At 41.8% G+C, this 18,624-nt stretch overlaps 1 protein-coding gene across 1 annotated transcript; it reads left to right on the top strand.

Moving 5' to 3' along the window:
* Positions 1–327: 327 nt before the first annotated feature.
* cpt1b (carnitine palmitoyltransferase 1B (muscle)) lies at positions 328–18,610 on the top strand. The gene is made up of 19 exons (XM_079502013.1): positions 328–538; positions 5,820–5,986; positions 7,868–8,007; positions 8,767–8,938; positions 9,271–9,372; positions 9,549–9,686; positions 9,772–9,849; positions 10,581–10,688; positions 10,927–11,011; positions 11,336–11,531; positions 13,817–14,002; positions 14,276–14,381; positions 14,483–14,602; positions 14,777–14,941; positions 15,412–15,546; positions 16,429–16,581; positions 17,619–17,732; positions 17,842–17,934; positions 18,073–18,610. The coding sequence occupies exons 2-19, from the start codon at positions 5,846–5,848 to the stop codon at positions 18,202–18,204; spliced, it is 2,364 nt and encodes a 787-aa protein (XP_079358139.1). The 5' UTR covers positions 328–538; positions 5,820–5,845; the 3' UTR covers positions 18,205–18,610.
* The last annotated feature ends 14 nt before the right edge of the window (positions 18,611–18,624 follow it).

Here is an 18,624-nt window from a genome sequence, read left to right as displayed (position 1 = left end):
TCTTCACAAGTCTGTGTGAATACATTGCATTGTCTTCCTCTTTATTAGCATAATTGCTTTTGTACTGGAGAACACTGTTCCCATGGCATATGAGGTTACCATCTAACTATGGTGTTTGGTTACAAACAGAAGCTTTCTATGAGGGAGGGAGGGAATGAGAGAGAAAGTTGTGTGTGTGTGTGTGTGTGTGTGTGTGTGTGTGTGTGTGTGTGTGTGTGTGTGTGTGTGTGTGTGTGTGTGTGTGTGTGTGTGTGTGTGTGTGTGTGTGTGTATGTGTGTGTGTGTGTGTGTGTGTGTGTGTGTGTGTGTGTGTGTGTGTGTGTGTGTGTGTTGCGAGAGGCGGAGGGTGTTAGAGAACAGAGGAGGGCACAACTCTGATCTCAGTACCTGAGGAAAGCCACTCCAAGGACACTGGAGTCACACAGCATACAGACTGTATACAGTCAGACAGCATACAGGAATTCCACTGCCACTGTGACACAAACCAATGTCACAACAACCTTCATAAGCTGATTATAGTGCATCTGATTCAAAAAAGGTACTGTTTGAATGAATGATTAATTTGAGGATTTTAGACTGTTCTGCATGCATCTTCTGAAGATAGATGTTCTGGTTGACTTATATAGTGCATTTAAAACGGCTAATACCAAATTACAGCTTTGAGTAAGAATGAAAGATCTTATGCTTTGTGTGATTTGTTGGGTGAACTGTAAAAGATGTGTCATGGGCCAGATATAGACCAAAGCAAATGCATACAAACCAGTCATAGGCTGTTTTGTTTTGTTTATTGTTTGAAATATTGTGAGATGAGAAATTGAGAATATGGTTAGTCTCTAACTCATGGTTACTCAATGTATCTATTAAATAGAATCTTGTTAACCAAAGCAAGTGGAGCTCCCTTTACAATGTGGCCTGTACTCTCTGTTTATATTTTCATGCCCATCCTAGGCTAGAGCACATGCTTAACCGGCCGCTATATCTGGTGGTTAACCTTTGTCCTACTTGGCTGCTGTCCCTGTCATATGACATGGAAAAAGAAATCCAAGCTTACCTTGTCCCCCTGGCCCTAACAGAGACACATTTATGATCTGCAAACACTCATTTTTGGAATTTAAAAAGACAATGTACAGTACTGTGAAATATTCTAAATAACCTCTATAGTGTGTGTTTTTGTGTACCTTGAAATCCCATATCAGTGGGTCCTTTTATGGATAACCATTGAGGCAAACAATACAGTACAGTACAACCAGCTGCAGTAACAAAATACAGCAATGAAACGGAACAAAATCAAGACCACCAATTCAGTTGTCAAAATTGGCTATGGACCACTGTCCTCTGCTACATTATTTGTATTTGAGATTTTAACAATATCTTATAACCTTTTCTTTCTTTTCTTTCATGGTCAGACTGTTACTATAGTGGTATAGACCATTATCCAATTGTTATTGCCCATTCACTTTGTAAAAGGTACATACAGTTATACAATAATACTGCTAAAAGGATAATACAAAATGTCCTGAGGGCTTGTTGTGATCCTCATCAAGACATATGGCTAGCTACAGTATAAAGACATGCAATACTATACAAGAGATCATCAATACTAGGAGCAGTAAAAGTACATTTACAGAAAAACATTGGGCCGTGATTTCTACTCTTGTTTTATTGTCAGTTGTGTTTCTAGTATTATGGCATCATATACATGGAAATTAGTGACATTGAATTAGTTATACAAATATTTTGAAACCAGCAACCAAGCTAGATAAAAAACAGAGACAAAATAGTCCACCAAATTATCACAGATAAGAAGTAATAGTACAAGTTAACATTAGAGAATGAAGTACATGTGTAAAAATACCAAAAGCAAGGAAGGGGTTGGATTGGGGGTGGGTGCAATGTGCAAATGTTTGCCTTTGGCATAGTTCATGTTTAATACTTTATTTATTTTTCATTTTTAGGTCATAAGCAGGGGACCATCTTTTCATAATTATGTGTGATTTATTCCATACTATCTAATTCCCATAGTCTTGCAGCCAGTAAGTAGTCATATGTTGGTTGTTTGGGATTGGGTTTAAGCACATTTATTGTGATTGTGATTGTCATACACAACAGTTTCTGTTGTGTATGACTTTGGGACAGAACTTGATCAGTGAGCGAGAGACAGAGAGGGAGATATGGATAGGGAGGTTGTGTGTGACGTCAGACCAGAGCTTGATCATTGAGAGGGAAGCCTATTTTACCCACACAACCCGGGCCAATGCACTGAAACCTAAACACGCTGATCGATGCATCGCAATAACCCTGGCAACGCTGGGCAAGCTCATAACATTTTCTGTTGTGACTGACATGTTGCCAGGCAACATTAAGTAACCTTCAATACCACTTATCTCTGTCTGTCTGTCTGTCTGTCTGTCTGTCTGTCTGTCTGTCTGTCTGTCTGTGTGTGTGTGTGTGTGTGTGTGTGTGTGTGTGTGTGTGTGTGTGTGTGTGTGTGTGTGTGTGTGTGTGTGTGTGTGTGTGTGTGTGTGTGTGTGTGTGTGTGTGTGTGTGTGTGTGTGTGTGTGTGCGTGCGTGCGTGCGTGCGTGCGTGCGTGCGTGCGTGCGTGCGTGCGTGCGTGCGTGCGTGCGTGCGTGCTTTAGCTCAAATTTCAACAAGTTAACTAATGTTAACTTAACATTAATTAGCTTGTTGAAATGACTTCTCCTTCATAGCCGAGGCTACTCGATGCAATATATCAACTCACTGATTCAAAGAAAACTAGATGTTTTCGGGCACAGGTCTCCACCAGGGCAGGTCAGGTTGTGGCCTCCTGGTGGCGCTATAATAGGCCAATGTGAAAAGGGTGCAATTTCTTCTTACGCCTTGGATGATTTGAGGCATTTTGTTCCAAAAATGTGTTTTGCAAAAATCCACCTGTTAGTGGCGCTATAACAGACCAATGTGAAAAAGGTGGGATATATTCCTCAGCCAAGTAGGAAAGTCTGTGAAAGATTTCACGTAAATTGTACGCTGCGTTCATGATTTGAGTCTTTTTGTTCAAAATGGGTCAATCCTGCAAACTTTGAAAGCCAATGTTAGCAAATTAGGATGGAATATGAAATATCGGACAGATGCGTCTTGAACACAAGACTATAGAGATAGTGTGTAATTATTTGCGGGATTTTTGGACAGAATCTGGAGGAGTAATATAAAATTAGAAAAGTCGCAATTTTGAAAAATTGCAAAGTGTGGTTGCCGTAATCACTTACATACACCCTCCCACTCCATTTGACATATGGCTCAACTGCATGCTACCCAAACTGTGGGACAAGTAGCGTGCCAAAGTATCGCTCATTTAAAATAACAATAGTCTGGTTAAATGCCTCCTGGGGCGCCCGCTGGCCAAGTGGTCCAGGCGCATGCCACATATAGGCTTTGGCCTGACAGTGTGTCGCGTGTTCGAGTCCCGTTCATGACGACCTTTGCTGCGTGTCTCTCCCCTTCTCTCTCTCCCTCTTTCCTGTCTATCTTCACTTGATACTATTAATAAAGGCAGAAAAGCCTAAAACAAATCTTTAAAAGAAAAGTCGGCCTCCTGGTGGCAGAGGTTCATTGGGCCTCATGCGCCAATAAGTTCCTAACTTTTCCTCTTACATTTCTTCCTAAGTGAATTCCTAAGAGAAGTCCAGTCAGATTCATGAAACGTTCTTAAGTAGGCAGAATTGTTCGTAAGCATGTTCTTATGATGATGAATCCAAATCCTCGTAACTTGAAGGGGTGTGCCAGTTCATTCAAATTATCATAGGTAGACGCCCCACATATCCTAATTAGCATCCTAATTACCATAGGGAACCGCCCCACCAATCCCATATAAGGCATTGGGAATTCACTTTCCTACCTGTGTTCACCCTAGTGGGTGTAGTTTTGCATGACTCCATGGCCTTGCCTGCAGTCACACCTGTGTGTGATTGCAGCTCACAGGACCTCACACATAGAAATAAAGTTGAGTGAAGTCAAGAATACCTAAACTAAAGTCTAAATATGGTGGAACACCAGACTCCAAACATTAAAAATCAATAATACTGTGGAGGTACTGAAGTGAACAGAAATTTTCACATTTTTAATATTTTTAATATTTTCAATATTCATGAATGTATTTTATTATTTATCTCACAATAGTCAACTGGGGGGGGGGGCGGGGGGGGGGGTTATGTGGTGGGTATGGTGCGTTTGTTTGGGTTGGGTTGTGAACTCTAAACCAGTGGTTCTCAAACATTTTCATGTCAAGGACCCCCAAATTGACATGCATTCTGCAGACCCGCCCCAGACCCGGAACCGCCCCAGCAATCCCATATAAGGCATTGGGAATTCACTTTCCTACCTGTGTTTTACCCAGGTGGGTGTTTTTTTGCATGACTCCATGGCCTTGCCTGCAGTCACACCTGTGTGTGATTTCAGCACACAGAAATCACAGGACCTCATACACAGAAATAAAGTTGAGTGAAGTCAAGAATACCTAAACTAAAGTCTAAATATGGTGGAACACCAGACTCCAAACATTAAAAAGCAATAGTACTGTGGTGTGGAGGTACTGAAGTGAACAGAAATGTTCATATTTTCAATATTTCAATATTTTCAATATTCATGAATGTATTTTATTATTTATCTCACAATAGTCAACTTTCACCACTAGACATCAATGTAAATTTGCTGAAATTATCATATTATCCATATGTCATGTTCAGAAGTAGTGGATAGTAGTGGATATAAAACATGTTAGCACTGGAGGGTGCATGGATATGGAGGGGCTTTAAGGCAGCAACTGCTTGGTATGTAATGGTGAGGAAATAGGGGTGTTGAGGGTGATATCGTGGTGCAAGGGGTGGGATAGGGGGGCTAGCAGGTAGGAAGCTTACAGGAAAATGGAGGTGGTGGCTGTTGGTATACGGGGTGGGGGTGTAAAGGGGGGGGATGATGGCGGGTGGGGTGGGGGTTATGTGGTGGGTATGGTGTGTTTGTTTGGGTTGGGTTGTAAAGTCTAAACCAGTGGTTCTCAAACATTTTCATGACAAGGACCCCCAAATTGACATGCATTCTGCAGACCCCCATATGAAAATATTTTCTGCTAGGGAAATGTTTTGAAGATTTATCAAAATGTTTCGAAAATAGCCGATCTACAAGCTCAAAATGGGCAGTAATGGGACACGTTTGTGAGCTTGTAGATTGGCTATTATCAAAGTATAAAATGGGATTAAAGTGTAAAATGTTCCATATTTTGCCGTGGACTGCCTGGAACTTCCTCAAGGACCCTTTGAGGTCCTCAGACCAAACTTTGAGCATCATGCAGAGGGCGCTGTTTTTCCTTTGTTTTCAGATTGCACTTAAGAACAAAAAAGGCACCCTAAGAGTGCTCCACAGTGTGCGTAGATTCTGTTCTTACCTACGAACAAATTACAGCTAAGAAAACATTGAGGGATCCCAAAACCTTCTTAAAAACTTCCTAAGTGGGTCTAAGAACAAATTTCCTCTTAAGAACTTCTTAACAACGGTTGGCGCATGAGGCCCAATGTTCTTCCAGGGAGTGTGCGTGCAACATTTGGCACCGACCGGGTTAATGTTAATGGTGCCGGAGATTAGCTGGTAACAGATGGACGCACACACACACGGACGGAGTGCAAAACATACTCTCCCCATGCCTTCGGCCTGGTGGAGACAATTATTATTAGCCGATTAATTATTTTTGCTGCAGTTATATTCAAGCAAATGTAGCAGGTAAACTGCTGTGAGATTATATTGTTGGTGTAATTGTAAATGGATCAAATATTGTTATTGTTGTGGTCAGGAGCTACCGAAGGAAGGTCCTTAGAGATGGCGGAGGCGCACCAGGCGGTGGGCTTCCAGTTCACCGTACATCCAGATGGCCTGGACATTAAACTGAGCCAAGAGGTCATCAAAAACATCTATCTGTCAGGGGTGACAGCGTGGAGGAAAAGAGCTATACAGTTTAAGGTAAAAGACCGTACAGTGGTTCTCAAAGTGGGATCCAGGGACACTCAGGGGTCCAGGGGTACCTAGCAAAGGTATTGTTTTTTGGGGGGGATTTTCTGCCTTTATTGATAGGACACAGTGAAGAGAGAGAGGAAAAAGGGAGAGAGACTGGGAATGACATACAGCAAAGCCAAGACTCGAACCCGCAACACGCTGCCAGGCATGCGCCTATATGTGGTATGTGCCTGGACAGCTATTGTTAGTTAGGACCGGTATTGTTAGTTAGGAGGATTAGGAACCAAATTGGGGTCTGTTACTCAAAAAAGTAATACACTACACATTACACATTACTTTTGAAAAAAGTAATGCCTTACATTACTTGATTAATCCATAAAATCCCCTGAGATGCATTGTCACATAATTTGCCACTTAACAAATCTTTATAATCCTAATAAGGAGGACATACACAAGATATTTCTTTATGATCTTTAATACCAGGTTGTTGAACAAGTGAAGGAATAAAAAAAATGTGTAGTGCGTTGCCGGCGCACCTTTTCAGCTCACAGTAAAGTCGCATACCTGTTCACTCATCTCCTTATTAAGGAGATGACAACTAAGGAGTCCTTAGTTGTGTGCATTCTCCAACGCAACACTGCTGAAAGCAGCATTCTCCAACGCAACACTGCTGAAAGCAGCAGCAGGACACAAGGAACTACTAACTAGGAACTTCCAAAGTGACCAGACCAGGTGATTACCAACCATGTGATTACCAATTTGGAGGAGTAGTGTCGTTATATTACTCGTTACCGACCAAAGTAGTGTGATTACAGTAACTAGTTACTCTTACTCTGTTACTAGTTACACCCCAACTCTGACCCTTACAGGTCCGAAATGATAAGGTACAGAACCTCTCCTGTAGTATACTGTACGGTAGCCATATGCTTCTTTTTTTTAATTAAAATATACATAGCGTAATGCTACGTACACGAGAATAATAGCACTATGTAAATAAACTGCAGCAGTATATTCAAAAGGAAAATAAACAGCAAAAGGTGCAGATGTGTACAGTAGCCTACATAAGGTGCAGGCCTTTGTGCAAAAACAGTCTTACGTGCAGGTGAGACAAGACGTTTGACAAAGTTGTATGACTCAATGGGCTGTATTTTGCGTGTCTTAAGTACCAGGTCTTATTACTTAACTTAAGACCTGGGGGCGTGATCAATGCCATTTGGCTATTCTGAGTGGCCAAAGAGCATTGACCACACTTAAGACACGCGTAATACTGCCCAATATGTCTACATGAGATTTCAGGGTGAATTAGTCTATCATCCTTAGATCCCCTAGTAGTCCAGTAATAATGTAATTTGACCTCTAACTAATTGCAAAAAAACCAAACTCAACTGATTTTGCATCTTCAATATATCCTGAATAACAGAAAGAAAGTTGCCTGGAATTGTCTGAGGGGAAAGTGTTGAAAATGGCCTGTACAGTCTGGCCACCATTGACATCCTATTATAAGGCAATATTTTCTAAATTTCCTTATGCTTTAAGTAGCATGTGACATATCAAACTAGGTTGTTGTCATGATGTTGAAGCCATTCCAAGCATTAGTTTTGCATAAAAACACTCATTGGGCTAAATTTGGCCATAGCAACTTGCCAAAATGTAATGAGGTCAGCACATTTGGGCAAGTTGCTATGGCCAAATTTAATATTGAAGATGCAAAATCAGCTGAGTTCGGTTTTTTTGCAATTAGTTAGAGGTTGATCCTGTATTTTACATAGATTTCCTGTACTATAGATCATAGAGCATTTTGACAGTTTTGCAGGGACTGAATGCAAGTTGAATGGTAGTGAAGCAGGCCTGTTTGGAGAGTGACATCACTGTTTCCCCCCTCTTTAGAATGGCGTATTAACTGGTGTCTACCCTGCCAGCCCGTCCAGCTGGTTGATAGTTGTCATCGCTATCATGAGCACCTTGTACGTCCGCATAGACCCCTCTCTGGGCATGATCGACAGCATCACGGAGAACCTACCGCAGAGGTCAGAAACCTTACCGCATATGACTGTTGTCTAGCAGAAACCGCCAATCTTTATATTATAACTTCTTTCTTATTCTTATTATTTTTTTGGTAAATTAATACCATACTTGACTAAGAGACACAAAACATTAGAATGTGAAGTAGGGCTGCAGGATATGGACAACATTTCATATCTCTGTATTTATACAAATTATTGCGATATAAAATTTTGCGATATCGATACAATATCATATTACCGTTACATTTTTTTTATTTTTTTATCACTTAGATTTTTATTTATTTTTTGAACAAACACACAATAGCAAAGGACAAACACAGCACAAACACACATGAAAAACAAAAAATAAAAATACAATAAAGTCGACAATGCGTATCAAACCTTGCTCATTACATCACATATTCCTAGACATATTCTGGTGTTCCTCATTCCCCCATGCCCTCATTGTTCATGATCAGGTCATTGTCCATTTGGACCATTTACCGTTACATTTTTAAGTGTTGCAAGATTGCAAAGAATGAAAAAACGACATAATAACAAGTCAATATCGCTCACAATATATCAACGACATATCGAAATATCAACAATATACGATACCGTTGCCTTTTTGCGATACTGATATTGCGCATGTTCATACCTCGATAACGATGCGATAACGATGTATTGTGCAGCCTTAATGTGAAGTGCTATATCTTACTGTATTTTTTTATACTGTACATGACAGTGTAAAGATTGTAACAGCTTGTGCCTTCTTCTGAACAGAGACAGCATGTCAGTGCAGACCCGGACCGTCTTGAGTGCCATCCTGTTTGCCACTGGTCTCTGGCTGTTCCTCATCTACCTCTTGAAATACACTCTCAAAGCCCTGCTCTCCTACCATGGATGGATCTTTGAATCCCATGGAAAGATGAACCCCTCTACTAAAGTGTGGCTGGTGCGTCCGTCCATTTACGTGTTTATTTTTCTTTAGTATGTTACTGTGATCTGTCTGTGAACTCATTAGCAAGAACGCACAGATTTTGAAAAGTCCAGCGAAAATAAGTCCCACTCCCTGGAGAAAAGATAGATTCATGAATGAAATTCAAACACATGTGACATAAACATAAATAATGACTGTTCAGCAACAATTGGTACTGTTTGGTGATGCCATTCATTGCAAAATGGTCTCTTTATGTATGATATATGGATTCAACTGTGAATAAAAATAGGTTTTTCTTTATTTATTATGTTTTATACTACTGTAGCTTTGTCATTATCTGTTTCCAGAGCTTGGTGAAGATGTTCTCGGGGCGCAGACCACTCCTCTACAGCTTCCAGGCTTCCTTGCCACGGCTCCCTGTGCCTAGTGTGGATGACACCATCCTCAGGGTGAGGCTGGGGAGCGGTGGGACACTGACAATCTGTGTACAGAGTACAGAGATTGTCTGGATTGATTGACCTTCCATGACTATAATACATTGAGTACAATCATCTCTCTCGTTATGATTTACAGATCACCACAGTCCAATGTCCTGACATAACATGGCCCTGTCTCTTTCCAACAGTACCTTGAGTCGGTCCGTCCGCTGCTTGACAATGAACAGTACAATCAAATGGAGATTTTAGCCAATAACTTTAAAGATTCCATAGCGCCCCGACTTCAGAGATACCTCCTCCTCAAATCTTGGTGGACAGCAAATTATGTATGTATTCCTTAAGGAATGGTTCAGAATTGGCAAATAATTCCTGTGGAACCATTTGACCTCATGTATTTCTTATCCTACGTAGGTGAGCGACTGGTGGGAGGAGTACATCTACCTCAGAGGCAGGAGTCCTATAATGGTCAACAGTAACTTCTACGTCATGGTAAGAGAGTACACTGATGTTGTTTTCATTGCTTCGTTATCTTGCGTAAGGAGAAGTGCTAAGTGAAAAATGGTAAAATGTATGGTAAATGGTGCATTTATATAAATGGTAAATGGTGCATTTATATAGCGCCTTTATCCAAGGCGCTTTACATAGATTGTGCATTACATTCACCCATTCACACACACATTCAAACACCGATTGCGGCGGAAGCCATGCAAGGTACCAACCAGCACATCGGGAGCAATTTGGGGTTCAGTGTCTTGCCCAAGGACACTTCGACATGTAGACAGGAGGAGCCGGGATTCGAACCGCCGACCCATGGATCATTGGACGACCTGCTCTACCTCTTGAGCCACAGTCGCCCCTAATGTATAATGAATGAAACATTTGATCATGCTTTATGCAGGTTACGTTATATCCTTTAAGCATGCATGCATGCAGGTTAGGTTACATTTCTGTATATCTGTTGGATTTGCTAATGCTCATGCGATTTGCAAGGGTCCATTTTGCATAGGATATCTATTATCCAATGCCCATAAAGAGCAGATTATATATAAATTGGATCAGAGCAGACATGCACGTTGCTCTGTAAAAGCTTATATTTAGAAATTGGAATCGATCCCATATATATACATTTTATGCCATATGATCCATCAACTTACCTCTATAAATGCCTATATCCAGAATAGTGAAAAACTTGTGTCTTATGTTGATTTGTCTGTGTGAAGGACCTCCTGTACATGAGCCCAACACACAGGCAGGCTGCGCGGGCAGGGAATGTGGTCCACGCCATGCTGCAGTACAGACGCAAACTGGAGCGAGGAGAGCACGAGCCTGTGAGTGTCTCCGTTATTTTACCTTTTGTTTGTGAATCATTCCATTTCCTACACTCCCTGCATCTTCTTACAGTCCCTTGTCACGTCTGTAGTACTCCTAATTATGTTCTTGCTCATTCCCTCTGTACTCTTCCGTCGGGAGGGGGGGGGGGGGGGGGTACCTCAACAAAAGAAAAAAGAATGAAAGATAACCACAGCTTGGACTCATGAATAACATGTCTCTCTTTGTCCTTCCCAGCTGCGGGCCTTGGGCATCGTTCCTATGTGTTCCAATCAGATGGAGAGGATGTTCAACACTACACGCTTGCCTGGGGTTGAGACAGGTATATCATCAAAGCAACTTTAAACTTACAGTTCAACCAGTCTGCACTGTAAAAGAATATCAGTGTTCATTTAATTCAGTGTTAAATGTACATGGACCGCTGGTTACATGTGTACAGTGGGATAAATTACCGTTAACACAGAATTTGACTGTTTGTGTTCTAATGGGAGTGTGTGTGTGTGTGTGTGTGGGTGAGTGGGTAGGTGCGTGAGTGAGTGCTAGTCGATTACACCTATGATATTTTACCTTTTTTCCTGCCCTTTCTCTATACTTTTCCAACATGGCTTTAACTGATGAGTTATTTTGTACTTTCTCTCTCATTCAGACATTGTGCAGCACCTTACAGACCGGAAGCACTTGGTAGTCTACCACAAGGGCCGGTTCTTCCAGGTGTGGCTGTACACTGGGGGACGCCATCTCAAGCCCAGTGAGCTCGAGATGCAGTTCCAGAGGATCCTCAATGACACCACAGAGCCCCAGCCGGGAGAACTGAAACTGGCTGCCCTGACTGCAGGGAACAGGTACTGTAGCTGAACATCAAGTGTTTTTTTTTCTTTTCTTTTTTTACTCCATACTAGACCTGTACGTCGCAGTTGGCCACCGGCCTACTTGGGAACGATGCAACTTGGGAACCTAATGATATACATTGCCATATAGCACCCGTTTTAACTGTCAGCCGGTGTCCCACATGGAGATCTGTGTATGTGCCTGTGTGTGTGTGTGTGTGTGTGTGTGTGTGTGTGTGTGTGTGTGTGTGTGTGTGTGTGTGTGTGTGTGTGTGTGTGTGTGTGTGTGTGTGTGTGACCCAATTGATTGCCAAGTACACTTTTCAGTTTTCAGTACTGAAAACTGAAAAGTGTACTTGGCAATCAATAGAGCGTCGCAGTCCCGCCTCCTACCCTGGACCAGGAAATGAAACCCAATGCATTATTCTCATAGACATTTCTTAAAGTATTTATTTAAAGACGGTTACGCCGCGGACAAAGCCAACTCGAGTCGTGACAACTCATGACAACACAAACAATATTTTGGATCAAACAAATAATTACAAAGAAGAAAAACAACAAAAAAAGTGTTGTAACCTGCCGTTTTTTTCTTCTTTCTAATTATTTGTTTGGTCCAAAATATTGTTTGTGTTGTCATGAGTTGTCACGACTCGAGTTGGCTTTGTCCGCGGCGTAACCGTCTTTAAATAAATACTTTAAGAAATGTCTATGAGAATAATGCATTGAGTTTCATTTCCTGGTCCAGGGTAGGAGGCGGGACTGCGACGCTCTATTGGGCCCACTGGCAGAGCCTGATTGGTTGAGCCTCAATTGGCTGAGGCAGAGGCTGGAAATTGCACAGGTGAAAGGAATTGGCCTCATTAGGCCCACTGGCAGAGCCTGGCCCAGGTGAAAGGAGTTGGCCTCATTAGGCCCACTGGCAGAGCCTGACCAGAGCCTTTTGTGGTGGTTCTGGAGAACCGTGGGTCTGACCAATTCGATACCTGGCACTGCACTCCTTGTGGGGGTGTGGAATGCGTGTGTCGAATGTGAGTAAGTAAGTAGCCTTGCCGAGCCATGAGGCCCATAGAAACAGGAGCCTATCTCCTGTTTCTGTAGCGTGAGGCAGCTTGATGTACAAGTACACCCCCTGGACATGACGCTAGTATGTCGCAGGGACTTACCCCCAATCCAACCCTTGATGCTGAGTGTCAAGCAGGGAGGCACTGGGTCCCATTTTTAGAGTCTTTGGTATGACCCGGCCAGGGATTGAACCCCGACCTCCCAGTCTCAGGGCGGACACTCTAACCACAAGGCCACTGAGCTGGTCGAATGTGAGGTCGGTGGGTCAAACGGTTCTCGAGTTACGTGCATTACAACCGTACACACACGCACGCACGCAGAGACGTGGCGCATTTATAGTAGGATTATAGACTTATAGTAGGATGTTTTCAATTTCAGGTAGTTTGAATTAGTGGATACAGATAAAGACTCTCCACCTTGTTAATTTTAGTTTTGCCAACACACAATACAGTTTCAGTTAGTTATAATTTCTTTGTAAAGGCATTTTTTTTTAATTTAGCTCACTTAACTAAAATGTAATATTTAGTTTTTTGTTATATCTGTCATATAATTAACTATAATAATAATAACTCAAATGTTTAACTTATGTGCTCTAACACACACACACGCGTGTGCACACACACACACACACACACACACACACACACACACACACACACACACACACACACACACACACACACTAGGGATGGGTCTGATTAATCGATTATATTTATTTTATAAAAATAAGATCTGTTGCAAAGGCTATATTGTCATCCAAACCCTGCCCAAAGTAACTACATTTTAGAGGATACTTTTTAGAGGATATTTTGTTAGCTTAGGCCTATTGCAGGTGACTTGAATGCTTTATGGTGCAATGTTGAGTACAGGGCTACAGGTCTACCAAAGTGTACCTGCATTATTGGTATTGATGGTAATGGTATCTGTTAGCATTAGCCCGATTGAGACAACATTTATGTGGATGGATAACAGCATAGATTTGTTTTTCCACAAGTGATGGTTTAAATGGTTTATTTTTTATGGTTTATTATAAAATTAAAATAAACGCAGCCCCCCTGGTTGACTATCAATTAATCGTTAATATTGAATTATAGTAATCGATTTTTATTTTGGACACTTTTACACGCATCCCTAATACACGCACGCAAGCACACACACACACACACACACACACACACACACACACACACACACACACACATGGGATAGTCAAACCGTCATTGTGCTCTCTTTCCCAGAATCCCTTGGGCCCGGGCTCGTATGAGGTACTTCGGCCATGGAGTGAACAGAGCGTCTCTAGATGCTGTTGAGTCAGCTGCCTTCTTCCTGACGCTGGATGACGAGGCACAGGGTTATGACCCCGAGAGGACCGCTTCACTGGACAGTTACGCCAAATCCCTGCTGCATGGGAAATGCTACGACAGGTATAGGCAGAGACGAAGACGAGGGAAGCCTGTTCATGTTTTCAGCCGTGGTGCCAAAAGTGCTCACATTTAGATTTTTTACTTAACTTTGACTCAAACCATCACTAAGCCCGGATACATTTTACCTGATGTAATATATTCCATAAAAAATATTTCTCATCATAATATGGTGAAATTCACCCGAACACCTGCGCCTCAAAAAGTATTGAGTAGATGTGCATAGTTATTTTACACCACTGGTGTTTCAATAATGAACTTATTTCCTTTTCTCAGGTGGTTTGACAAGTCTTTCAATTTGATCTCTTACACCAATGGCAAAATGGGTGTGAACACAGAACATTCCTGGGCAGACGCACCGATCATAGGACACATGTGGGAGGTATACAAATACCTTGTGAAGTATTTGAAATCAGTCTTGTCCAAAGTATGTCATTAATCAGTAATTCTGAACCATCATTGCCCCTATCTGTGTTTATGTAGTATGTGCTTGCAACAGACTGTTTCCATCTTGGCTACACTGAGGAGGGACACTGCAAGGGGGACTCGAACAAGCAGGGCCTGCCTTACCCCACTCGGTTACAGTGGCAAATTCCAAAAGAAGTACGACATTAAAACCACATAGTGTATATAATAAAATGTCCTCATAGAGATAAACGGTTTATGGTCTAACCTCAGTTGTTACCAGCAGGGTATTGGTAAAAAAAATAAAGAAAAATAAAAGAAAATTAGGCTGCCTTCAACAATGTATTGAAAATGTTTTTTCCTCCCTCTTAGTGCCAAGAAATAACTGAGAATTCATACCGGTTTGCCAAGAACATTGCTGATGACGTGGACTTCCACGGCTGTCTGTTTACAGAGTTTGGGAAAGGTCTGATTAAGAAGAGCAGAACCAGCCCTGATGCCTTTATTCAGCTGGCTCTGCAGCTGGCCCAGTTCAGGGTAGGTTCCGGGGTTTTCAGTCTGCAGATCACCCCTGGTGTGTGTGTGTGTGTGTGTGGGGGGGGGGGGGGGGGGGTTCCGGGTGGTCCCCAGCAAAATGAGTTAACCCCTTAACACCTGAGACGACTCTACAAATGCCTTCTAAATCAGTAGTTCTCACACTTTCAAGATTTTTTCTAAAATGTGCAAAAATAGCACTGCAGTCACAATGCATTCGCTATTCGTTAGTTGTTTATCACTGTTGTCTTCCTCCGTATCAATATAGTGTTGCTGTTGGGGTTAGATTTTCAGGAAATAGAATGTTCCGATGTTTCCGATGTAGTTATTATTTAGTCACAAACTATTGTTGTCGATACTTTCATTGGTTAAATATAAGGGTTGCATCACTATTTTGGTTAAGTGAAAATACCAAATCTACAAGCTCACTACTGTATCTGAACTAAACGAGTGTAAATGTGTTCTTACTGTAGGACCAGGGAGTGTTCCGTCTGACGTACGAGTCGTCCATGACTCGCATGTTCCGAGATGGTCGCACAGAGACTGTGCGTTCCTGCACCTCTGAAGCTGTGGCCTTTGTTAGAGCCATGGACGAGCAGGGGGCAACAGTAAGCACACACACACACACACACACACACACACACACACACACACACACACACACACACACACACACACACACACACACACACACACACACACACACACACACACACACAATTTGTCAATAAAGGGAACCACAATAGAAGACCAGAGATCACTTACTTAAAGGACCACTTCACCACTTTTCAACTTCTCTTCCTATAATTGGTCCTAAGTTAATGTTCATGATAAAATACCACAATTTTTTTCCTACTCAGTCTGTGTCTCATAGGAAGGCTGTGGGCAGTTCAGAAACCCATCCACCAGTGACATCATCGATGGTGAATCCAAGCTAATAGAAACGGCAGGCTTTCTTTTCCTGAAAAGTTGCAATGCAAAAGTTGAAGCCATCGTTCTCACGATAATAAAAATCTAAATATATTTTAAAACAAATCTTGTTTAAAAAAAAATCTGCCTAATGATGATGTCACTGGTGGACGGGTGTCCGAACTGCCCAAAGCCCTCCTATGAGACACAGACTGAGTAGGAAAAAATGGTGGTGTTTTATCATGAACATTAGACCACTGGACCACTTCACCACAAAAGTGGTGAAGTGGTCCTTTAAGCATACGTGTGTGCCCTTTGAACTATCCAATGTCAGATTTGAGTGCTAGCAGTTTGTCACGTTGACTATCATGGTGACCTCACTGTCTCTACTGGGACTCGGTCACCAGGATCCAGAGGTCTGAGTCTGCCCGTCAACTCCATGGACTCTGGTCTCCTCAGCTGAGGTTTGCCCTGCATCCGTACGGAGGGTGAATCTGTTTGCTGTGACATTAACGTGACACACTAAGGCTTGTATGTCCAGTGATAAGAGTTTGTTGTTTTTTGTTCTGTTCTGTGATCAGACTGCCCAGAGACTTTCCCTGTTCCGCCAAGCAGCAGATAAGCATCAGAACATGTACAGGCTGGCCATGACCGGCTCTGGTATCGACCGCCATCTCTTCTGTCTCTATATCATGTCCAAATATCTGGGTGTCGACTCCCCGTTTCTTAAAAAGGTCAGTGGCAGTGTGGGTCATTCCAGGGTTATATAGAGGTGTCCTGTGCATTTTAGATATCACGAAAATCATAGACTGTCTTTCTTCCTGACTGTCTTCACTCTTCCATATCTGTATCTCTTTCTCTCCCTTTTTATTATATAGACTCTGTGCATGACTGTAGTCATGGGTTTCCCAGATTTATACCGGGAACACAAGGTGTTTCCGGTTCAAATCTGCTGCCTCACCAAATAAGTGAGGCTATTTTATACTGAACCGAATAGGAAACAGAACCCGGGACGAGGATCTTGCACCTTGAACACACTGTTCAGTATACCAGATGAAGGCTGCAGAGACCGGAACACTGTTTGTTTTGCTGCTTTATTTAACCCTAGAACACTAAACACGGGTGATTTTCACCCGGACAATTTTGTAATTTTCATAATGTTGTTACTTGTTGATGTCTGAGGTGGGTGGGTTTTTCAGTACTTTCATGATGCTCAGTGACATCATAGAAGGTAGGTTTGCTTCCCTGCCCACATCCCTGTTTTTTTCTACAGACAGGTGTTCGGGGGAATTTCACCCGTGTTTAGTGATAGTGATAGTGGTTCAATTATAATCAATAAACAATCAACTGTATATACAGTACTGTATATACAGTACACCCTTGCTGCCAGTAAAGGGCAGGGGGATTCCACATGATTGTTAGCTCACTTTATACACAAAGTAAGCGACTGTTACACATTAAGTTTATTATCACTCAGGCTTTGTCTTTGACAAGGTTATCCAACCGAGGGCAAGGCCGAATCCCAAACAGGAATTTGATTATCATAATAACCAACCATAGCCTTATTTTTTTCCACAAGGACGATAAGAAAATAGAATTTTGATCAACCCTTTAATTGAATAAATAGATTAACATCAATAGTATTAATGAGGAGGTGCAGAATGAATAACAAAACTACATAGGCCTATATACATTCTTGGTTCACACCATCTTAACCCTTTCTATGTCCCCTTTGCCCTACTACAATACTAATCTCATCCTTGTTCTGCAGGTTCTTTCGGAGCCCTGGAAGTTGTCCACCAGCCAAACACCTCAGCAGCAACTCAACTTGGTTGACATCAACAAATTCCCAAACTATGTAGGCGCTGGTGTGGGGTTCGGCCCGGTGAGTTTGAGTACAAAATTAAGCTTCATAGGATTAAATTATAAAACTCGTATGGGTGATGTATTGTACAGTACAATGAAAAGGGACAATGGCACCTCTCTGCCCCCAGGTGGCCGATGATGGTTATGGCGTATCTTATATCATTATTGGAGAGAACCTCATCACATTCCACATCTCCTGCAAGTTCTCTTGCCCTGAAACAGTAAGAACACCCAACACAAACTTTTAAAAATATAAGAAGAAACTAATAAATATCAATAAAGGGACTATAGTTAAAACATTCTTCTCAATTTCTGTTGCATACTTGTGGTCAATTTCTCTTCCCTGTTCTTCCCTCCAGGACTCATTCCGCTTTGGTCAGAATATTCGAAAGGCCATGTTGGATATCCAAGCACTTTTTATGCCTGAAACCAACAAAAAGGAGCAACAGGGAAAGCAGACAGTGCTAGCTAATGGCAAGAAAGAAGAGTAACAGCTAGCTATCAATGGATGGATAAACCTAGACCTTTGCACGTCTTTAGCATGATTACTGTATAAAGTAATGTTCCAGGACTGTTGACTTCAGATTAGTTTGGTCAAGATTTTCTGATGGGTCACAAAAACACCTCAAAGGTGGTGAACATTACCAAATGTCAACATTGCGCAACAATTGCAGTTTTTCTTGCATTCGTTGTAATTTTGATATGAAATCATTTTGAAAAGTGGACTTTTTAAGTCTTTGTCAATATGTGCATATGTAAACATGTAAATATCCTCGAAGCATTCAGTACTGTATACGTTTGGAAATGTGAGTGCTTTATTACATGCCAGTATTTATTAATTAGCTGTTCTGTTGTTTTTGAGTCTGATGCACCAAATAAAAGATGCTGCTTGCTAAAGCAAGAAGAAATAC

Source organism: Electrona antarctica (assembly GCF_951216825.1).
Source record: "Electrona antarctica genome assembly, chromosome: 5".
Classification (NCBI taxonomy): Eukaryota; Metazoa; Chordata; class Actinopteri; order Myctophiformes; family Myctophidae; genus Electrona; species Electrona antarctica.
Note: the sequence above shows the minus strand (reverse complement) of the source record. Positions and strands in the feature narration are given on the sequence as shown.